The sequence below is a fragment of the Glarea lozoyensis genome (genome assembly GCF_000409485.1).
Source record: "Glarea lozoyensis ATCC 20868 chromosome Unknown GLAREA7, whole genome shotgun sequence".
Lineage (NCBI taxonomy): Eukaryota > Fungi > Ascomycota > Leotiomycetes > Helotiales > Helotiaceae > Glarea > Glarea lozoyensis.
The window spans coordinates 1,391,969-1,411,319 of NW_007361002.1; the positions used below are offsets into that span (position 1 = coordinate 1,391,969).

At 48.1% G+C, this 19,351-nt stretch overlaps 7 protein-coding genes across 7 annotated transcripts; 4 read left to right on the forward strand and 3 right to left on the reverse strand.

The window, feature by feature from the left end:
- Positions 1-716: 716 nt before the first annotated feature.
- Positions 717-2,193, reverse strand: GLAREA_01650 (Nucleotide-diphospho-sugar transferase; the record flags this gene model as incomplete). Its single annotated transcript, XM_008088866.1, has 4 exons — positions 717-743; positions 790-1,962; positions 2,015-2,071; positions 2,125-2,193. 4 exons carry the CDS (start codon positions 2,191-2,193, stop codon positions 717-719), a joined length of 1,326 nt encoding a protein of 441 aa, XP_008087057.1.
- A 1,419-nt stretch (positions 2,194-3,612) lies between these two features.
- GLAREA_01651 (P-loop containing nucleoside triphosphate hydrolase) lies at positions 3,613-6,474 on the forward strand (the record flags this gene model as incomplete). Its single annotated transcript, XM_008088867.1, has 3 exons — positions 3,613-4,937; positions 4,988-6,240; positions 6,302-6,474. The coding sequence occupies 3 exons, from the start codon at positions 3,613-3,615 to the stop codon at positions 6,472-6,474; spliced, it is 2,751 nt and encodes a 916-aa protein (XP_008087058.1).
- Positions 6,475-7,902: 1,428 nt separating this feature from the next.
- Positions 7,903-11,747, forward strand: GLAREA_01652 (MFS general substrate transporter; the record flags this gene model as incomplete). Its single annotated transcript, XM_008088868.1, has 7 exons — positions 7,903-7,959; positions 8,010-9,359; positions 9,405-9,441; positions 10,295-10,445; positions 10,494-10,745; positions 10,829-11,513; positions 11,574-11,747. The coding sequence occupies 7 exons, from the start codon at positions 7,903-7,905 to the stop codon at positions 11,745-11,747; spliced, it is 2,706 nt and encodes a 901-aa protein (XP_008087059.1).
- Positions 11,748-12,278: 531 nt separating this feature from the next.
- On the reverse strand, positions 12,279-14,383 carry GLAREA_01653 (Cryptochrome/photolyase FAD-binding protein; the record flags this gene model as incomplete). Its single annotated transcript, XM_008088869.1, has 2 exons — positions 12,279-13,728; positions 13,782-14,383. 2 exons carry the CDS (start codon positions 14,381-14,383, stop codon positions 12,279-12,281), a joined length of 2,052 nt encoding a protein of 683 aa, XP_008087060.1.
- A 793-nt stretch (positions 14,384-15,176) lies between these two features.
- GLAREA_01654 (uncharacterized protein) lies at positions 15,177-15,749 on the forward strand (the record flags this gene model as incomplete). Its single annotated transcript, XM_008088870.1, has 1 exon — positions 15,177-15,749. One exon carries the CDS (start codon positions 15,177-15,179, stop codon positions 15,747-15,749), a length of 573 nt encoding a protein of 190 aa, XP_008087061.1.
- A 306-nt stretch (positions 15,750-16,055) lies between these two features.
- On the reverse strand, positions 16,056-16,277 carry GLAREA_01655 (uncharacterized protein; the record flags this gene model as incomplete). Its single annotated transcript, XM_008088871.1, has 1 exon — positions 16,056-16,277. The coding sequence occupies one exon, from the start codon at positions 16,275-16,277 to the stop codon at positions 16,056-16,058; it is 222 nt and encodes a 73-aa protein (XP_008087062.1).
- Positions 16,278-17,836: 1,559 nt separating this feature from the next.
- Positions 17,837-19,276, forward strand: GLAREA_01656 (Protein kinase-like (PK-like); the record flags this gene model as incomplete). The annotated part of the gene is made up of 5 exons (XM_008088872.1): positions 17,837-18,030; positions 18,084-18,394; positions 18,442-18,773; positions 18,851-19,016; positions 19,107-19,276. The coding sequence occupies 5 exons, from the start codon at positions 17,837-17,839 to the stop codon at positions 19,274-19,276; spliced, it is 1,173 nt and encodes a 390-aa protein (XP_008087063.1).
- Positions 19,277-19,351: the final 75 nt, after the last annotated feature.

The following is a 19,351-nucleotide window of genomic DNA, read 5'->3' on the forward strand; positions in this document are numbered from 1 at the left end:
AGCTATTGAGCTTGGATGGTGGATGAGTTGGAGGAGGACGTTGCGGAGCGAGTACTGAAGCAATCGACAAGTCAAGGCTAATTGAAGAAGTTAGTGGTCTCTCGATTATACTTATTTATATTCATTTGCAATTCCCATTTTAATTGCCGCTCCACCAGCTAGGCTAGTGTTGTTGCTACATGGAGAGCGTACGCTGGTGATGTCACATAGGAAAAAAGCCATCACAGCTTACAAATCCATGGAATTCCACCATTGGGTTGCCACATGTATTCCCCTGACTAACAGCGCCGAGTAATGTCTGGATAAGTTTGGATATTGCAGATGAACAGAGACTGTCCAACAACCAAATTCTGTTTCAAGCTTCGTTTAGAAGGCTCGGGACGCACTCGGCATTCGTGCTACCCCTCCAAGTGGGGCGGAATAGTGGGGTAGCTTTAAGGTTATTACCAAGCAGCAGAAACGACTCAATCGGTTACCTTCTTTTGTTTCTTTTGGGAGCTGGGCCAATGCCAGATCGCAGTGAGGAGACAAAAGGCACGCCGGCATGCTACCCGAGTAGAAAAAGACCCCTATATCCGGTACGGATCTTTTTTATATCCTGCAGGGAAGTGACAAATATGCTTGATTATTTTCGCTACTTGGGAAAACATTGACTTTTACTGCATCTATAGACGCCGCAGATCACCCACAACAGCCCATCAACAACATGTGATATATTACATTATGACCTCGTTGGCAACATCCTGTACTAGTTAGTGTACCCCAAAGAAGAATTGGATTAGAACTCACCCTCTTCAACTCCTTGAATGGTAAGCAGACACAGTTCTGAACTCGAACTTCGTCTCCAACACCACACTCCTTGCCCAAGATGGTAATGCTTTGAACTTTGACTCCGTTCTTAATGATGCTCGTGGTATGGCTATTGACTGGAGTCGGTGTACCCTCAACACGAGCCCACGCTCCAACTCGACTGTTCCAGCCAATGATGGAGTACAAGACACATGCATCATGCTTAATCTCTGCATCTTCTAGCACAATAGACTCCTTGACTCGTGCTCCAGCACCAATTACAGCTCTTGGGCCAATAGAGACATTTGGACCCAACTTCGCGGATGGGTCGACTGTGGCAGTTGGATGAATAAACACTGGCTGCAGAATATTCGCTGATGGCTTCGCCAGCTCCTTTGACCCCGTCTGCATAGCTTTCTGGAGGTACAGAGCATTCGCGGGTACAGCGGATCCAGCTGTCTTAATCTGTCTCCAGAAATCCTTGGTTTCGTGTACGAAGAACTGGTTTCTGTCTGCCAAATCACTCAGAATATCCTGCTCCAATCTGAGTACCTCGTTTTTCTTTTCTTCATCATCCTCATCCTGGAAGTACGATGACTCAAGGTTTTCCGAGGAGGGGTATGAGACGAGGCGCGGTCGTTCCGTGCGCTTCTTGATGGCACTCTTAATTGAAGGGAAGATACATTCGGTTGCGAACAGATAGACACCGCAGTTGATGAGATTCGAAATGTGGGACTCTGGCTTTTCGACATAATGTAGGACCCGACGTGTATGGGCATCCGAAACAATACACCCAAAATTGCTTGCGGCCTCCTCACCAACTCGTGTACCAAGAATTACAGCTTCTGCATCTCGGCTCTCGAACAGAGCAAGCATATCATTCAACGGGAATGAACAACACACATCGGCATTTAGAACGAAGAAGCGTTCTGGTCTTCCTTTGAGAATAGCATCCCGGAAATGGTATAAGCCTCCTGCCGTGCCCAGAGCTTGGTACTCTCGAAGATAGACGATCTTAATTTGAGGGAATTCTTTTGAGGAGTCTTTGATAAAGTCGCGGAATACGGTCTCGTCGTAGTAACCGATCATGCACACTTCTTGGATCGAGGGGACTTTCGCGATGGCGGTGAGACAGTGCCAAACAATGGGATGGCCTGCAACTTCGAAGAGAGGCTATGATCTTTGTTAGTTTTCTGGGACTATGCAGACAATTGAGAAGTCTTACTTTTGGCAAATCGAGCGACAATGGTCGGAAGCGGGTTCCTCTTGATGGTCCACCAACCTAACCCCCTAGTTAATCCTCTCTTTTCCACCATGTTTGCTTGGGGACCTTACCAAAATGACAGCTTTGGTGGCAGCTTGGGAGCCGTTGGCCTTTTCACGGTGGGGGATCTGTAGAGACATGTTGCAAATCGGTGGGTAATAAATATCACTATGATCTGGCGTTGAAGACTAAGGGGAAATGCCAGCACTGCTGGAACTTTTTGGGATACGAGCGCAGATGTTCCCCCTCTAGTGGGTCAGCCTCACCGGCAGGGGTTAAGACGACGAGCCACAACTGGACCCTAATCATGTGATGGGTGCAATTTGCAGGAAGTGGAACATCGTGACTTTGATTGGGGTCCCCGTTGCCCATATCTCCTCTCCCTTGAGACATACTTCATACATTGGTTACAAGAGTTTTGTCGAATCGGAGCTAATCGATCAGGATGATAGATTCTCGCGGTGCTGTCCCAAGAAGCAGCCGAGGAACTTCAATGCAGCATCATCGCAATGCTACGACCCCTACTCTGCAACAGCGAAAGGAAGCTGGGAGAAAAGAGCGGCGGCAATGGACCCTTCAGAAAGGCTTAGGTACACATAAGGCGCGGAACTATGTGGTTTGAGAGACTCGGTGCAGGTGGTTTTGGGTTTGTGAAGGACTTATGCCCAATATTCACATCGGCTCAGGAAGACTCGCGAATTTTGCCAGGAAATACACAAGAATCTTGCTGGAAAGTGTGAACCGTTTGCCTCGAGAGATGCAGCCAATTCTAGCCTCCCGTCCGGACGCAGCCCGCCGCATTATGCAGGGCTCTTGATTCGAGCATGCCTTGAGATTTTCTTGTCGAGGTTGTCCGGTTCACACTTATGATCGAGCTGTAGTATTGTTTGCCCGCCATAACAGTTCTCGCTTGTGCAACTAACAACCTCGAGGATGGAATCTCGAGAGGAGAAATTTCTTGCATACACACCATGGTCTCTCGAGGCAGATCGTCTACATTTGATTCGATATAGACACGGACTGAGCTGCATAAACTGACCATCCTAAGCAAACCGGGAGCGATGCTCATATATCATAAGTAGGACCTCGGCGAAGAAGCCTTCGACGGCTTTCCACACTTCCACTTCAATACTCCACAGTCACTCGCGGAGCTCCTACATATTCTATATCATCGAACTCTTGCTCACTTTGGCTTCGAGAGTTGAAGGTGAATACCTACCTAACCTCACCTTCATTCCGCTTCTTCGTCTCTCCACCTTTCTGCCTCTCTCAGGCTCACCGCGCCTTGACCATTCTGGTCGATATCTTTTTGTCCTATCGACACTATTCCATCCTCTATCCCCATTGTTCATCGAGAATCGATCTCACAGATTTGTAAGTCGAAGCTCTCGTTGCTTTCCTCGCAGTCAACGAGCAAGCTTTTGCGTACCTTGTCTATCTTCCGCAACCTTCGATCTCAGGTATCTTGAAGTGGCTTACGGCAAATATTTCCCTGCTGACGAGTATCAAGTTTGTGGAAGTCGATCACCTTCCCGCACCTTCTATAGGGTATATCTGGAATGCCTCCCAACCGCGTCAAAGGTGATTTCACCGTGACTAGCTTTGGCTACCCAACGCCAAAAGAGAGGACAATGTCCAACGAACCACCCGACAACAAGATTGAAGAGTGGAATCTGAAAAAATCTCAAGGCATCCTCGAGGACGCACATGGCCATCTTCCTGTCGGATGTCGAAGATCGCCCGCACAAGATACTCATCATGACTTACCCCACCGTGATGCCTCGCCTACAGAAGCCCGAGAGGTGGACGGTCATCCGGGAGGGCTTCATTTAGTCGGCAAAGATGTCAAAACTGCACTCGACGCTATCGATAAAATCAGAGGGCTTGTGGGTGGTATCGTGACAGAGATACCGCAGGTTGTACTTGTAGGAGACCAGTCATCAGGGAAATCATCCTTACTTTCAGCGATTGCTGGAATCAACTTACCTCGGGGTGGATCTACTTGTACAAGATGTCCAACTAACATCAAAACTTCTGAAGGACCGGCCTGGGAATGTGAAGTCTCACTGCACATCTCCTTTTCTTACGATCAAACCAAGAAAGCTACAGCTCGAAGTTATCATTTCTGGGCTCAGAATCCAACTACGGACGTAGTCCCATTTAAGACTATTCGTGAGGAAAGCGAGCTAGAAGATGTCCTTAAGTGGGCACAGATTGCGCTCCTAAATCCCAGCATTTCCCCTCAAGAATTCGTTCCGGACTCGAACCTTGAGAATGTCGCTTTTCTACAGCACAAGCAGTTACGTGAAAACAACGCAGTTAAAGAGCAGGCTGTGTACTCACCCAACGTTATCGCCATTTCAATATCCGCCCCTGGCCTTCCCGCTCTGTCTTTCTTTGATTTACCTGGGCTTATTGTATCCGCTGCCAGCGACCAGTATTTGCCTGAAGCATTCAGAACGATGACTCGAGAATACGTTCGGCACGAAAAATCTCTCATAATCTGTGCTATGGCTATGCATATAGACCCCCAGAATTCGACAGCTCGACTACTAATTCGACAGGAGAGAGCTGAACACAGGTGTGTCGGGGTTCTCACTAATTCAGATCGGGTAACTGATACTAGTGAGTACACGGAGATACTCCAAGGTCATGAGTATAAACTCAAGCATGGGTACTTCATTACCCGCCAACCTGGCCCAGACTGGAAGACGCCACCAGGCCCTCAATATCATCAGTTTGCCCGGGAATATGAAACGAAGTTTTTTGAAGAAAGTCGGCTCTGGCGTGAAGGCGCAGAATGGGCATGTTTTCGCGACCGATGCGGAACAGAAGTCATTCAAAAATACCTGTCCAAGACGTTCGTGGGCCTTATTTATTCCTGGTATGCCCCATTCAGCACATTTTGAAAAACAAAGCTGATGGTATGTTTAGTATCCCTGAAATCCACAGCACAGTTCTCGAAGAGCTCGAAAAAGTTGAGCATGAATTATCTAGCTTACCGAAAGTCAACGATAAAGCGCAGGTCACCGTGCGTACGCGGCTAAACAGTCTTGAGAATGGTCTCAGAGGTCTCCTCGATAATAGCTCCAACGTCTTCCACAGCCAGTGGAAGGAGTTGTGCAATCAATTTTCGAAAGCCCTGGATGCCATGAGGCCAATGTGTGACTGTGCTCACCCGTCAGATAAACAAGTGAAACCTACAATCTACGAACTGGATTCTGACTCATGCGGAGAAGGCGCTTCGCCGGTCAAGACTTCGCCAGTCAAACTTGTGAAGCGGTCCGGTGAAGATCTCGGCAATATCATAAGCCCAAAGAAGACCAAACTCGCGCCTAAGGAGGAAACTTCACCTACACTATCACTGCCCATATATCGACGGCCTGGAGTCGATGTCGACGAGTGGCGAAAGGCGAACACTCGGTCTAAGGGTGACCTGGGGCCTTTTTGGGAACCATACACCGATTGGGGCAAAGGTATGATGACACTTTCTACGTTGAAAACCGAGATATCTAAGCAGATACCTGCTGGCGTTCCGGACGGAAGTCTTGATAAGATCAAAAGAGAGTATGCGCTACAAAGCGTTGCTAGATGGGACGCGCCGCTCCAAACTTTCCTCGCGGCCACTTTCGATATTCTATCTGCGACATTCCAACAGCAACTCGATACGGACATTAAACGCGAGTACAACGAGACAGAATTTTATAAGCGCTCACAAGCCATCATAGCTAGCTTTCTCAAACGCTCTAAAGAGACACTTCACGATCAAACGATGCGTCTATTCAAAGTAGAGAAATCTGCTCTCTTCACCATGAATAACGCCTCGTTCGAAAACCACAAGAAAAGGGCCCTTGAGTGGTTCAAGGGTCGACGACGAATGGCGAGGATTGAGGCATATTGCCAAGTGTATCCAACACCAGCGTATACAAAAGCCTTAACCTTCAGCCAAGGTGACCCAAGAAGGGAAGAGTTCATGGCTGAAGTGTACAGCAAGTTCAAGATGGACAAGCTTGGAGAAGATAAATTTCAATCCGAAATAGCTCTGGCTTCGTACATCAGAGCATACTACATGACTGCTAGACAACGGTTTTGTGATTCCGTGTGTGCAGCAGTCAACGCACACTTGATCGATGACATGTTCAAAGCCCTCGAATATTATGTCCAGGCCGAGCTTAAGATCGATGAAGGTGAGTCTCTTTGATTTACACTCTCCTACATTGAAATGCTTGATTACTGACTATACTTTAGGGGGGGAAGTTAGATGTCAAGAATTGCTGGCCGGAAATGCAAAAGTAGTCAAACGCCGGATGGAGCTGGAAGACAACCGCAAAAGATTACAGGAGTCTTTGGACTGGATCAGAAAACTCCGCCAAGACTCAAGTGCTGATGTTTTAGATACCACCATGAAGGATGGCGAATAGTTAGATCAAATGGTGCAGGAAACCCCGAATTCGGAATGTCATTTCTTTGTAGGTGGCGTAATTGGTACTACGGAGTGTACGATCTCAATTTGGGAGCGAATCGCTGTTTATCATCTCAATATGAGTTTACGAATGGCTAGTCAGTAGGATAAGCAGTTCTTGTAGTTACGGATCAGAAGTTTCTGTTGAAGCAGCGCAGTGTAGGTTAGATATTATCTGTTCCGTGATGAGATGAAATTCAATCGAAAGCATGTACCCGTCTCATTCTGGTGATCTTGACATCCGAATGTTGGGCTGCGATGAGGTATCACTGCATGTCAAGTTGCATTTTGGGCTTTTTCCTTTCACGTGTGCTGATATGCACCTTTGCGGCTCCTGGCAATTGACGGCTTCAGCTCGTTTTGCCAGTTGATCTTGCCTTCTTTCAACGATCACCTCGTCGAATTGCGAGTCACGATGACAGACAGACAAAATCTGACCCGTCGCAAACGCGCACCTACGGTGACTAAAAGATTATAGGTATTCTATCATTCCAGCCACACGAGAATTGGTAGCATCGCCACATCGAGACCGCGTGGATCCCGTCCGCCACGACCCGTCGAGATGCGTGAAACGTGGAGAAAATCGACCTGCTTGAGACCGGCAGAAGGGCGAAGAGACGACTGGCAGACAGCGTGTCGACAGCAGATCCTAGACGAGCTGTGAAGAACTTGGTCAAGCCATCCGGGCCTTTGCTTGTGCCTTGAAAAGGGAAGGGACAAGATGCAGCCGCGGGCAAATCACGAAGCGCCAGCTGTGACTGACGGTCCTTTCCCATCTTTGCCTCGTCGCTTTCCCATCTCATCCACAGATTCGACTTCTCCGCTGCGTGCGCTCTGGCTCTGCGACCCAAGAAGCGCTGTGACATTGACACGACTTCTGGTGGGTCGAGCAATAATCACCGGCTCTTTCTATCACGCAACACAGTAATTGATCGTGTCTATTTTGGTGCAATTTGTTTGATGTGGCCAGTCGCGAAAGACCTCTTTTGCCTTGTTTGGATGAGAGGCCAGGAGTTTCTGCCACTCCCCGCCAATCCCGATAACGATTTCGCGCTCTTGCCTCGCCCACCTGACCTGGGTTTCGACTACAACACCAGCCCTGCAACTTCGGAGGCCTCTCTCCCAAATTCACGATCAACTTTTGTCGCTTCTTTAGTCTTCGAACAAAGGAGACAGAGGCCTTGTGTTGAAACTCTTGTGCTTGAAATAGAATCATAGAGGCGGCTATTCCTTGGTTATCTACAAGTCCCAGCTTTTTAAGTACCGGGCTCACCGCAATTTGGCTGGCTCAACGTCCTTCACCGAAATATCACGATCATTTATTTTCAAACATCGAAGCCGGTCTTCGCAAGAATACAACTACGCATATTAATCAAAAAACGTCAAGATGCCAGCAATGGAAACCATCACTATCATCAATAAGTCTGGCAAGGTGGTCAGCACTGTAGGTTTTGTCCCTGCATATTTCACATGTCAAGCTGACCTTCAATTTAGGGAAAACAACTAGTCAACATTTTCAAAGATGCAAGAGATGCATACGAGACGAAGAAAAAAGAGAAGAAGGAGGAGATGAAAGCAGAACGACAAAAGCGAATTGCATACAAAGCTGCACAGAATTTAATAGAAGCTCGTGAAGACACCGCATCGGTTGCATCATCTAGACGCTCCCATCGCTCGACGCGATCTTCCCGACACCACAAAGATAAAGCCTTGACCTCAAGACCACCACTATCGCACATTCCCGAAGGAAGTGTTTCTTCGTCGCAACGTAATAGAAGCGCCAGGCCGCATGGGAAACGGAGCTCGAGTCAAGATGGGTCGAGACACCCCTCTCCATTATTCGATGATGTTCAGCCAGGAATGGTCCGTCGACATACCGACCTTGGAGCTCCCGCTCCAGGTCAAATGACCAGAGCCGGAACCCTTCCTCCACCGTACTCGTTACACCGCAGCGTTTCGGACCCGGATGTACGTGCTGATAAGATCGACATGAATTTGGCATATGGAGAATTACATGAACGGCCAGGATCTCGGGATTCGAATAAAGAAGAGGAGCTGGAGGAGGGCTTGTCGAAATTAGAATCCTTGTTGCTGGAAGCACACTGTGTGCAGCATTCGGCGACGACAATCATTGCCAACCTACAGAAAAACCCAGAGGCTATGGCTGCTGTGGCTTTGACCCTGGCTGAGCTGTCCAACATTTTAAAGACAATGGGTCCTGCCGTTTTGGCATCTTTGAAGGCCTCTTCACCAGCTGCTTTTGCGCTACTTGCATCGCCTCAGTTTTTGATTGCTGGTGGTGTTGCACTTGGCGTGACGATCGTTATGTTTGGAGGTTACAAGATTGTCAAGCAAATAAAAGCAAAGAACGAATTGGCCGCAGCTCAAGAAGCAAATCGCCAAGAAGAGGCACTCGTCTACGATAGTTTTGAAATGGGCAGTGTAGAGAGCTGGAGAAGAGGTATTGCAGATGCCGAATCGGAAAGCATCGAGGGCGTCTATCTCACGCCTGGCGCTGTAAAGTTAAAATCAAAAATTCGGGAGCGGGCAAAGGAGGAACGACAACGTCCAAAAGCACCAGAAAGCGCTTGCAGTGAACGAAGCGTCAAAACGCATAGAAGCGTCCGCGAAAAAGAACATGCAAGCGATGTTCGCTCTAGCACCTTTGCCACTCGGGAAATTCCCATCCGGTCTTCTTCAAGTAAGATGCTACCTGCACCATCAGAAAGCGGACGTAGCAAGCGTGGAGAAAGCAAAGGCAAGGAACTTGTCATTGTTAGTAGCGAAAAGAAAAAGAAAAGTTCGTCGCTCAGCGTTTTCCTAAACAAGCACAAGGACAAGAAGGTAGAAAAAATTCATCGAAGCAGACCTCAATTGATTGAGATGTAGACCATTGTATATGGAATGAAAGCACGAAGACACGATTGTATGTTGGCATTTTGGGCGCAAGGCATTTAATAATTAGATACAGCATCTGCATACCTTCATTAAAGGGATTACAGTACATACCCATTTTTCCATATATTAGCATCTACAAGACTTTTCTCCATCTCAAACCCTCGAAATGCAAAATCCGGTTATCAGAACGTTACGCACCACTTTTCCTTGATTCATGCGTGAAACAGTTTGATAGGTTCATGGACCTAGTCTTGGCCAATACGCATTTTCTGTTGCATGTCGCAGTTCTCCAGGTCAACCTGAAGTCAACAATTGAAGTCGGAAAATCATCACGTGATGGTGTATTGGCTCCCACTCTTCGCTTGTGACGATCTGCACTCTAATGATCTAGTGTGCGACGATAACAGCAATTGGCCGACCGAATCGGAGGGGCAATAAGCTTTTATGATGGGGAATCGGGTATTGATATGGATGCTTCTTCTTATCTACCTATAGCTATCTTTATGGAACAGCTCAATCCTCTGTCTCTAAGTTCACTATCTAGAAGAGTCTATGAAATACACTTGCGGTTTGAGAAGAGGCAGAAAGACAGTGTGTGTTACAGGTCGTAAGGGAAGCACATATTTCTGGGCATCAATCAATTGTACTGTGATTCAACTAGGACCTATGAAGCTCATGCGAGCTTTAACTCAAAGATCTCGAAGTCTCTACAAGCGAGTTGCAAAGTTGTTGAAACATAATAAGGAATGGGTTTCAAACGAGTAAAGGAGTATATCTCCCAGCCCTATGAGCATCCAGGAGAAGGTAAACTAGTCAGGAAACTTGGTAATATAATATTCTCATATCCAAACCCTTCAAACAAAAGCTAACTTCTTTCCCAGACTTCTTCATCCTGAGTTTCTGCTGTTTAATGTACTTTATGAACTACCTAGACCGCTCCAATCTCGCAAATGCCTACGTATCAGGAATGAAGGAAGAGCTCTCCTTTACCGGGAACCAATATAACCAGATCAACACTGTTTTCACAGTCGGGTACGAACTCTTACCCCAAACCGCGACCACAACTCTAACAACTCACAGCTACGTGATCGGTCAGATCCCCTCAAACCTAGCCCTCTACCACCTCAAACCCCGCATCTTCTTCCCCTCCATGATGATCCTCTGGGGAAGCCTAACCATGATTTCAGCAGCAGCTCAACACCCACAACACCTAATGGCCATCCGTTTTTTCCAAGGCATCGCCGAGTCCTCCACCTTCGTCGGAACACACTACATCCTCGGATCATGGTACACCTCCCGCGAACTCGGCAAGCGCTCAGGAATCTTCACTTCGTCCGGCCTCGCAGGCACTATGTTCGGCGGCTTCCTACAGACAGCCATCCACGCCAGTCTCGACGGGAAAAGCGGCCTCTCAGGCTGGCGCTGGCTCTTCATAATCGACGGTCTCATCACCCTCCCATCGCCATCTACGGACTCCTCCTCTTCCCTGACACGCCCTCCACAACAAGTGCGCCATATCTCTCACCCACCGAGCGCTCCCTAGCCATCTCCCGCATCCCCACCGTCCCCGAACGCCAGCCGTGGAACTGGCACTTCCTCCAACGCGTCTTCTCATCCTACCACATCTACGGCTTCACCATCCTCTGGATCATCGCCGGCGAAACCGAATCCTTTTCCTCCAACGCGCTATTATCCCTCTACCTCAAATCCCTAAAACGTTACTCCGTCTCGCAACTCAACAACTACCCCACCGGCGTCCCCGCAGTCGGAATAATCTCCACCCTCTTCTTCGCCACACTAACCGATTTCCTCGGCGGGAGACGGTACATCGTGGCCTACTTCATCGGCGTCACGGGCATCGCGACGGCGGTCATGATTCTATGCTCCCAGGACGTCGGCGTGCGGATGGCGGCGTATTATTGGGCTGGCAGCGTGTATGCGTGTCAAGCTACGTTTTTCGCGTGGGCGAACGATGCGATGAGATGGCGCGAGGACAGCGTGAGGGCGGTGGTGATTGCGAGTATGAATTGTGGGAGTAATGCTGTGAATGCGTGGTGGAGTTTGGTGTTTTATGGGGCGAGTGAGGCGCCGGATTTTACTGTAAGTGGTTGCTTCTTGTTGTGAGTTTTGTTAAGAGATTGTCGCTAACAAATTTTGTAGAAAGGAATGTGGGCCATGATAGGTTGTTGTATTGCGTTGGCTGTTTGGGCGAGTGGGTTGTTATATTTTACCGCACGAGAGGAGAAACATAGGGTGCTTGAAGTGAGTAATGGAGAAGGTGATGTTGATTCCAAGGATCTTGGAGAGGAAGTGGTAACGAAAAGTTCTGCTTGATCGGAGATCTTTAGGGATTTGAATGACAAGATCTTTCTCTTATCCAGGACTCGCGCTACTTTCGATCATGGATACTTGTGTGCTGATGTATCGCTGAGATTTGTTGACATCGAAAAAGCTCTTGCAAGAACCTTGATTGTAAAGTCAGTCACTGAGTTCCTAATTAATCAAGTTAATGCCGAATTATCTCAGAATCTTACTCAGAATTCGATGGGACTATGGCATACAAATCTTGTGTACTTGATTCGCAACTTGATATTTCGCAAAACAACATATGAAAGTGCGCATATGAATAAATTCCTGAGTATTTAGCTATCAACTAGGCTCAGTATTACACACTACTTTGTTTAATATCGCCACTTATCAACTGCGACCAAAAGATCAATGCCCCAAAATTGGTGTGCAACAATGATCTGAGCCAAGCAAAAGCACAATAACCTCATGCTTACCTCCTAACCACGCTCAATGAACAACCAAGAAACTCCAGCAAATGCAAATCTTACATGAGCTCATTCCACATCGTCGATATTCCTAGAGATCTTGTGCATATGCTCTCTCCTTATCCATCATGCCAGTGCGAAATTCTCGGCCACCTCCTTCACCAGGGCCTCTTCCATAACCACGATTGTAGCCACGAGAACTTCCGCCGTATTTACCACCACCTCCTCCGTAGCCTCTTCCACCATATCCACCACGACTTTGACCTCCACTTCGACCCATTCCTTGCTCGCCGGGCTTGTTCTCATCTCTGGCACCTCCATAATTCCCACCACCGCCTCGACCTCCACGACCTCTTCCTAAATGCTTTCCACGCTTACCAACAGTGAAATCGATTCGCTTGAGCGGCTTCTCAACCAGTGGAAGTCCAGCTAATCCAAGTTCCTTCTTTCTTTGCTCATCACGGATGGTCCACGGCTGAAAAGCCTCTCCAGGATCAGTCAGACCACGAAGCTCAGGAACCCAGGCCTTGACGTAAGCGGCAGCAGGATCGTAGTCGTAAGCTTGCTTGACGGGATTAAAAACTCTAGCCTCACCTCTAGGATCGTTTCCGACTCCAGCAAGGTATTGCCAGTTGCCCCAATTACTTGAGACATCGTAATCCGCAAGCATACTCTCGTACCATTCCGCACCAATACGCCAATCAATCCATAAATGTTTTGCCAAGAAAGATGCAGAGTTCTGACGTGCTCGGTTGGATGTATAGCCAGTATGGAACAACTCTCGCTGGGAGGCATCAATCAAGCCCATACCAGTGGTACCGTTAAGATAACGCTCGACCATTTCCTGAATCTGCTCTTTCGAGTATCCATGACTAGGTCGACCTGGAGTGGCCCATCTAGCCGGATTTTCATCTCGGAATCCACTGAGCAGGAAGAGCTTAGGTCCAAACTTCATGTTGCAAAGACGCATGTAATCTCGCCATAAGAGCTCAAACCGAATGCTCTTTGTTCCAGGGTTCTCTCCCTTTCCGTGGCCAGTGACACCTTTCCACTTGCCATCATCAGTACCGTCCTCAAATGCCAGAAGTGCCGTGTGAATTTGTCGAGATGTAATACAGCCATAGACAAGATAGGAAGAGAGTTTTGTAGAAAAGTCTAGGCCGAGCAAACCATTGCGACTATCTTTGTAGCTCGAAGCACTACCCGAAGCTATGATATGTTCAAGACGATCTTGAGCTGCGGTCTCGCCTCCTTTGAACGGATGCGCCGATTGAACATCGCCGGGGTCCTTGGGAGGATCTTTGATTAGCGGATCGGTGAGAGGTTTCATCAAAGCAGCCAGAAGACCTTCAGCGTTGTCAGGAATGGTGAATGGGGATTCTTGCGCGGGTACTTGGGAGTCTTCGGGATACTGTGGCAATGAGTCCTTTTCAGGGGTAGCAAGCACTGCGCGAGGGGCTTCTCGAAGAGGCTCAACCTTGTTGCGATACTCAGTGAAAACGTTGGGTGCGTCTTGGGGGTCACTAAATGGTAGGTCGCGACTGTGAAGCTTTAGCAGATGCTCCGACGAAGAATCATACAGCCCGGTACTCACTCATCGATGAAATACTTCTCGTCCACAAAGAGTTTAAAATCCGTGTCAGTCTCGTCGCAAAGATTTCTGATGGCGCGCTCCTCTCGCTTCTCTTCGACGCCCTCTTCCGCAGTCATCCAAACAGCGCCGACCTTGATCCCGCTCTTCTGGTTGATTTCATCAATCACATGCCGGAGGACACCGTCAGCCATTCCCGCTCGAATGCACAAGTCGCTTCCAAGCTGCTGAAGGTTCTTCTTCATGTCCCATACTGACTCGGAGACGAACTTGACACGGTGAGGACCCGTTCTCCAAAATCCAGCGACTTGACTTCTTGCTTCGGGAAAGGGACTCTTCGCAGCTTCACCTTCGGGAATGAAACCCTTCACCTCGATCTGTTGCGCCTGAAAGACGTAGAGAGGCAGCAGGTGGGTGAATCCATGACTTTGGTCTTTGGCCAACGCATGAAGGACCGGATTGTCAGATACACGCAGATCCTTTCGGAGCAGGTAAATGAGAACCTTGGTCTCTGGACCTTGAGAACCCATCAGTCGTGTGAAGGATGACGTAACGGTAGGGGCGGAAAGGGCACGATTTCTTGTGGCTGACGCGGTGGAAAACATAAGATGAAGACGATGGGTCTAGAAGAGGTCGTGAAGATGTCGGCGATGGTGGGAGATGTGTTTGTCAATGGTTTTCCGAGTTGCACAGCTCGTCTGTATAAAATGGATTTTTGATGTTTGGTGTTTTCAAGATCAAGCGGTCATGGAGATCGAAATGAATATAAATATGGTCGGGGCTAAGGACGCTCTTGCCAAGACCACGAGAATACGGCAACAGAGGTGAATGTGTTGTGAGCGAGACCAGGGGTGGCAAATGAACAGATCAGATGCAGAACCGTCAATCTTTAGTACGGTGTAGTGTATGGATATGACAACAGGAACAGATCTATCATTAAACGCATCTTCAGCTTCCTGGGTATATATCTGGGGTGAGCAGCAGGAAAGAGGCGAGTGGGTAGCAGTTGTGAAAGAGTAATGATCATGGGCTGACCAATTGGGTAAGGAGTATTTCTTCCAAGCAGGAACCATCACCCAGCTGGCGGCCAGCGTCTCGGTACGGGTCGAGAGGAGGTGGGAGGGTGGAGGGTGGAGGGTCCCAGCAATTTTGAGATCAAAGTGGGTCCCTGGTCCCGATCGATCAAAAATTCCTAGGGGATCCGCATTGGGAGGTGAAGGGTCTCGAGAGGGTTCGCGGGCGGCGAGAGCGAGGGTCCATAGCCAAAGCAAGGCACGGTACGGTTCCGGCCGCCGTATTCGAATTCGCATTCTTTACTTGACTCTGCTTAACCAGGTACCTATATACATACCGTATACTCTTCTCTACTTAGGTAACCAGGCAAGTTAGATAATAAAGATGAGACATTCCGCTACTGTATCAGTTTCCTCGTGGCTCAAGCGACCGTTTATTGGCGTGGATACCTGGGCGAGTCGCGAGTCCCGTCGCAAACGACGCCGCGCAAACTCTCCTCGTCCTGCCATGCTTCCTGCTCTCCGGCTCTCTTTCTCTCCTCCTCCCTCTTCATCTATCCTAAGCGATACTGCCAGCATCGACCTGCGTCGACACATCAGCTCCCGCGGCTCATCTGTTACAACACCGCACTGCACGATGTGCTCCCGCATCGACGCTGGACACTGCAGTTCCGCTGATCAACCCACGACACTCACGGACCGGCCCAGTTCTGCGCAATCGATGGAGGAAATAATCTGGATGAAATCAGTAGAGGGGAGGAATGGCCCGCTTGCCTGTCGCGACCAACCGATACTCAGCGGGGATAGCTCCTACGGCATCGAGCAGGGAGCGTTACCAGAAAAGCGTTACCAGAAAAGCGTTTCTGGGGATACAGTAGTAGTAGCATCATGCTTCTACCTTCCCTTCTTTCCCAAGAAAACTCAAGTGCCCGACGTAGACAGGTCCCTGCATACCTAGACCCAGGCAGATACGTACACCAGCAGCATTTGTCAACACCACAACCACGATGGCACGAACTGAACCGTCGCCGATCGATCTCCTGTCCCATCGAATCGACCACCGCTGAGCCGCCTCCATGTCGTGAATTGGATGACGGCCTGCTGAGACGGTACCGTATCGATCAAGCTGGGAAAAAGGTCGAGCTTGCGAAGTTTCTTCTAGTCATCCTCGTCCTTGCGGCGTTCCGTCCGCATGTCGTTGGGTTTGGCTTCAAGCCGATCTCGACGGACGGGGGCTGAACCGGACGATCTCGATACATCGACGCTAGAGAGAACTCAACCCCTGCGTCTTGGTGCCGTATCCCAGCATGATTCTCTCGGCCATCCAATGATCACCACAACTCTTGAACATGGGTGGGTGAGCTGCATTATCCCCAGCTTCATTTTGACGTCCTCCCTCGGTCACGTTCCTCGGTGGCCGCAAATGCTTCTCGCTGAAGAGTTGCTGAAGTCGCTGCGGAATTGGTGCCGCCAGATATTCGGGCATGAGTTGCAATCTGATCACCGCATCTCCTCGGTCAAGGACGTGTAAGGATGCCTGGAAATGCCAGCTACGCTGCCATGCACAATATCTCCATGTGGAATCACAAACGCGGACTTAACCCACGAAAGTACTCACTAGAAACATGACTCCCGAACGCCAATTGAATCCGAGCCAATGGTACGCCAACGCCATAAGACGCCGTTATCGAGCTTGCCTGGTAGACTTGCCGTGTTTGGTTCGCAATCGACAACGATCTTTAGAACGAGGTGCCCCTAGTCGCCATCGCAGCGTGGTCTCGAGCTGTCTGCCCGAACTTTAGGGCGCCGGTTTCTTCCTCGTTTCTTCCTCGCTACCAAGCTTTCATGAATTGATTTGTATATTGGATTCTTGGATCGTTCACTGGACCTACATGGACGCCACTTTCCAGAATGAATGCCAATTTCTGTATCACCGCCCTCAAAAATTGACTTTCGAACACAAACTTTGTTCCTTCCAGTTCCCGCGCCATATGCAAACCTGGCAGGTTTAACCAGTCCCGTGTACGCGCATCAGTATCCGGTAATGCGATCTCACCGCCGATGGTCGCATGTTTATGATAATCAACAAAGGATCGAGACTCTTCATTTCGATATACTTTGCTGTAAACTTCACCTACTCTAGATGAGGTCGCACCACCAAGGTACTGTGTGTAATCGCGGGTGGACTTCCAGGGATAGGTTGTATCATCATAATACCTCAACTCCTGTTCCCCTTAACTTACGCGAGACAATATGTTCTTCCTCGTTCTTGTGTTGAGGCTGTTGTGGCCATTGTAACCACATCAGCACGCCTCCTCCTAATCGCCGAGAACCTAGAACTTATTAGACTTCGCCTCACTTCTGTGACCATATCACAAGATTTTGTGCAGGATGTTGTCAACATGATACCGGTGGAGTTGTTTATAGGTATCCTTTGATTTCTGTGTGGCGTAGGTCAGCTGTCGAATTTCAACTACTGTGTGACGACAAGAGATTATGGAAGTGAACAATCTGTGCTCGAACTTTCTACCTTGAGCTGTCGTGTGAGTTACAATTGAGCCAACGAATCTGTGTTTCGAATATAGATAAACACAGATGGAAGTTAAGGAGAATTGATGGCGTCATATGTTGAACTGAAGAACTTTACAGGATGATAGATTTGACCTTTCAATCCGTAATTGAAATTGTCAATAATCGAAACATTAGCCCATCCATTCTCCTAACTTGTCTTGTTACCCTGAGCTCCCAATCTTGCAGCCAATGGGCAACGAAAATATGAGAGACTTGCCACATCTAGACTATTATTACAGAAAAAAAAATTGATTTCCTATCTCACACTACATAAGCAAACAATTACACATTACAGCAGACATAATGAAAGAATCGAAATTCGTGAAGCTGCCTTGGCCCCCAACATTCAATCATGCACAACTTTCCTAGCGCACGCCCCTTTCCACCACCTTCAAAAAAAAGCAAAACACGTTTGCACAAAACCTCAATGACGTATCATCGTGTCCATAATGCTTCTTCCTACACTAAACCATCATGGAGAGTCTCGATTCATTCAAAGACACGGATAATTGTGAGCTGAGAAGTAGTCAGGAGCCGTTGTCGAAATACCAAAAAGGAGGGTTTCATCCACTGTGTCTTGGCGAGACGCTCCGTGATGAGAGGTATACAGTAAAGCATAAACTTGGTTGGGGTGGGTTCTCGACTGTGTGGCTTGCGTGGGATAATCAGTGAGTTGGATAATAATCTGCAGGAGTTCAAAAATATATGCTGATCGAACAAGAGAAGAGAAATATGTGGCGGTCAAAATCTTGACTGCTGATAGTCCAGCGTCAATTGAAGCGCAGCATCTGAAGGGCCTAGATCAGGCGTCTAACGAAGGATTAGATGAAGTGTTCATAGTCGAGCTCTTCGATACTTTTGAGCTTGAAGGTCCGAATGGGAAACATCAGTGTTTAATTTTCGAGGTTTTAGGACCTTCGCTTGCGGTCGTCCTCGAGTCGTATTCGTTGACTAGCAAAGAGGTTCTGAAAGCCACGAAACAGTTATTACACGCCGTTTCTTTTATACATGAGAACGGATATGGTCATGGTGGTATATGTCTTGATTTCACTAGTCACATCGGACACTAACACAAATAGACATCAGTATTCGAAATATAGCATACACACTCCCACAAGTTCCTACTTTCAATCTCATGGATCACCTCGATCAACCTCAAGTCCATGATCTGGTACTCAAATCGGGGGAAGGTTTGCCTCCAGGCTTTCCAACCCAAATCGTCAAGGCAGCAGAATGGAAAACTCAGGATATTTTCGACGAAGCAGATATTCGTCTTCTAGACTTCGGTGATACCTTCGAACAAGGTCATGAGCCAGATCATCTCGCACAACCAAATTCCTTACGAGCGCCTGAGACGATTCTGACAGATGGTTTTGATTTCAAAGTCGACCTCTGGGATGTTGGTGTTACGGTAAGTCACTTTCAATGACTTTACGGGCAAAGTCGTAGACCGAACAGAATAATTGTACAGCTAACTTTTAAATCCAGATTTACGAAATCATATTCAGAGATCCTCCTTTCATGTATCTGGGCGATGAGGAGGGATTCATCGCTTCTATGCTTGCCTTTATTGGAGGCGAGATGCCAAAGGAGTGGGATGAGGTGTATCGGGAGATTCATAGGAAAGGTGGAAGGGAGTGGGAGGTGTTCGAGAGTAAGCTTTCATTTGAATTTATTTATTCTCCATTTCCAGTTGTTTAATGCGACGTTTGAATATGGGTTACGCAGGCTAAAATTTTATCAGATGTACCCGAGAGCAAGCCGGGTCTCGAACGGAAATTTGAATCTCTCGAGGATAAATCGCTGAAACCTTTACTTGCTATACTTCAAGGTTTGATGAAGTTCAATCCGGAAGATCGGATCTTAGCCTCGGAAGCACTAAAGAAGATATTTGACATCGAGACGGTGCACTGAAGTTCTTAAAACCACAAGGTGTATGTGCATACCAGAGTCACCGTCTTTTCTCCCAGTCACAGGAAATCCGTATCG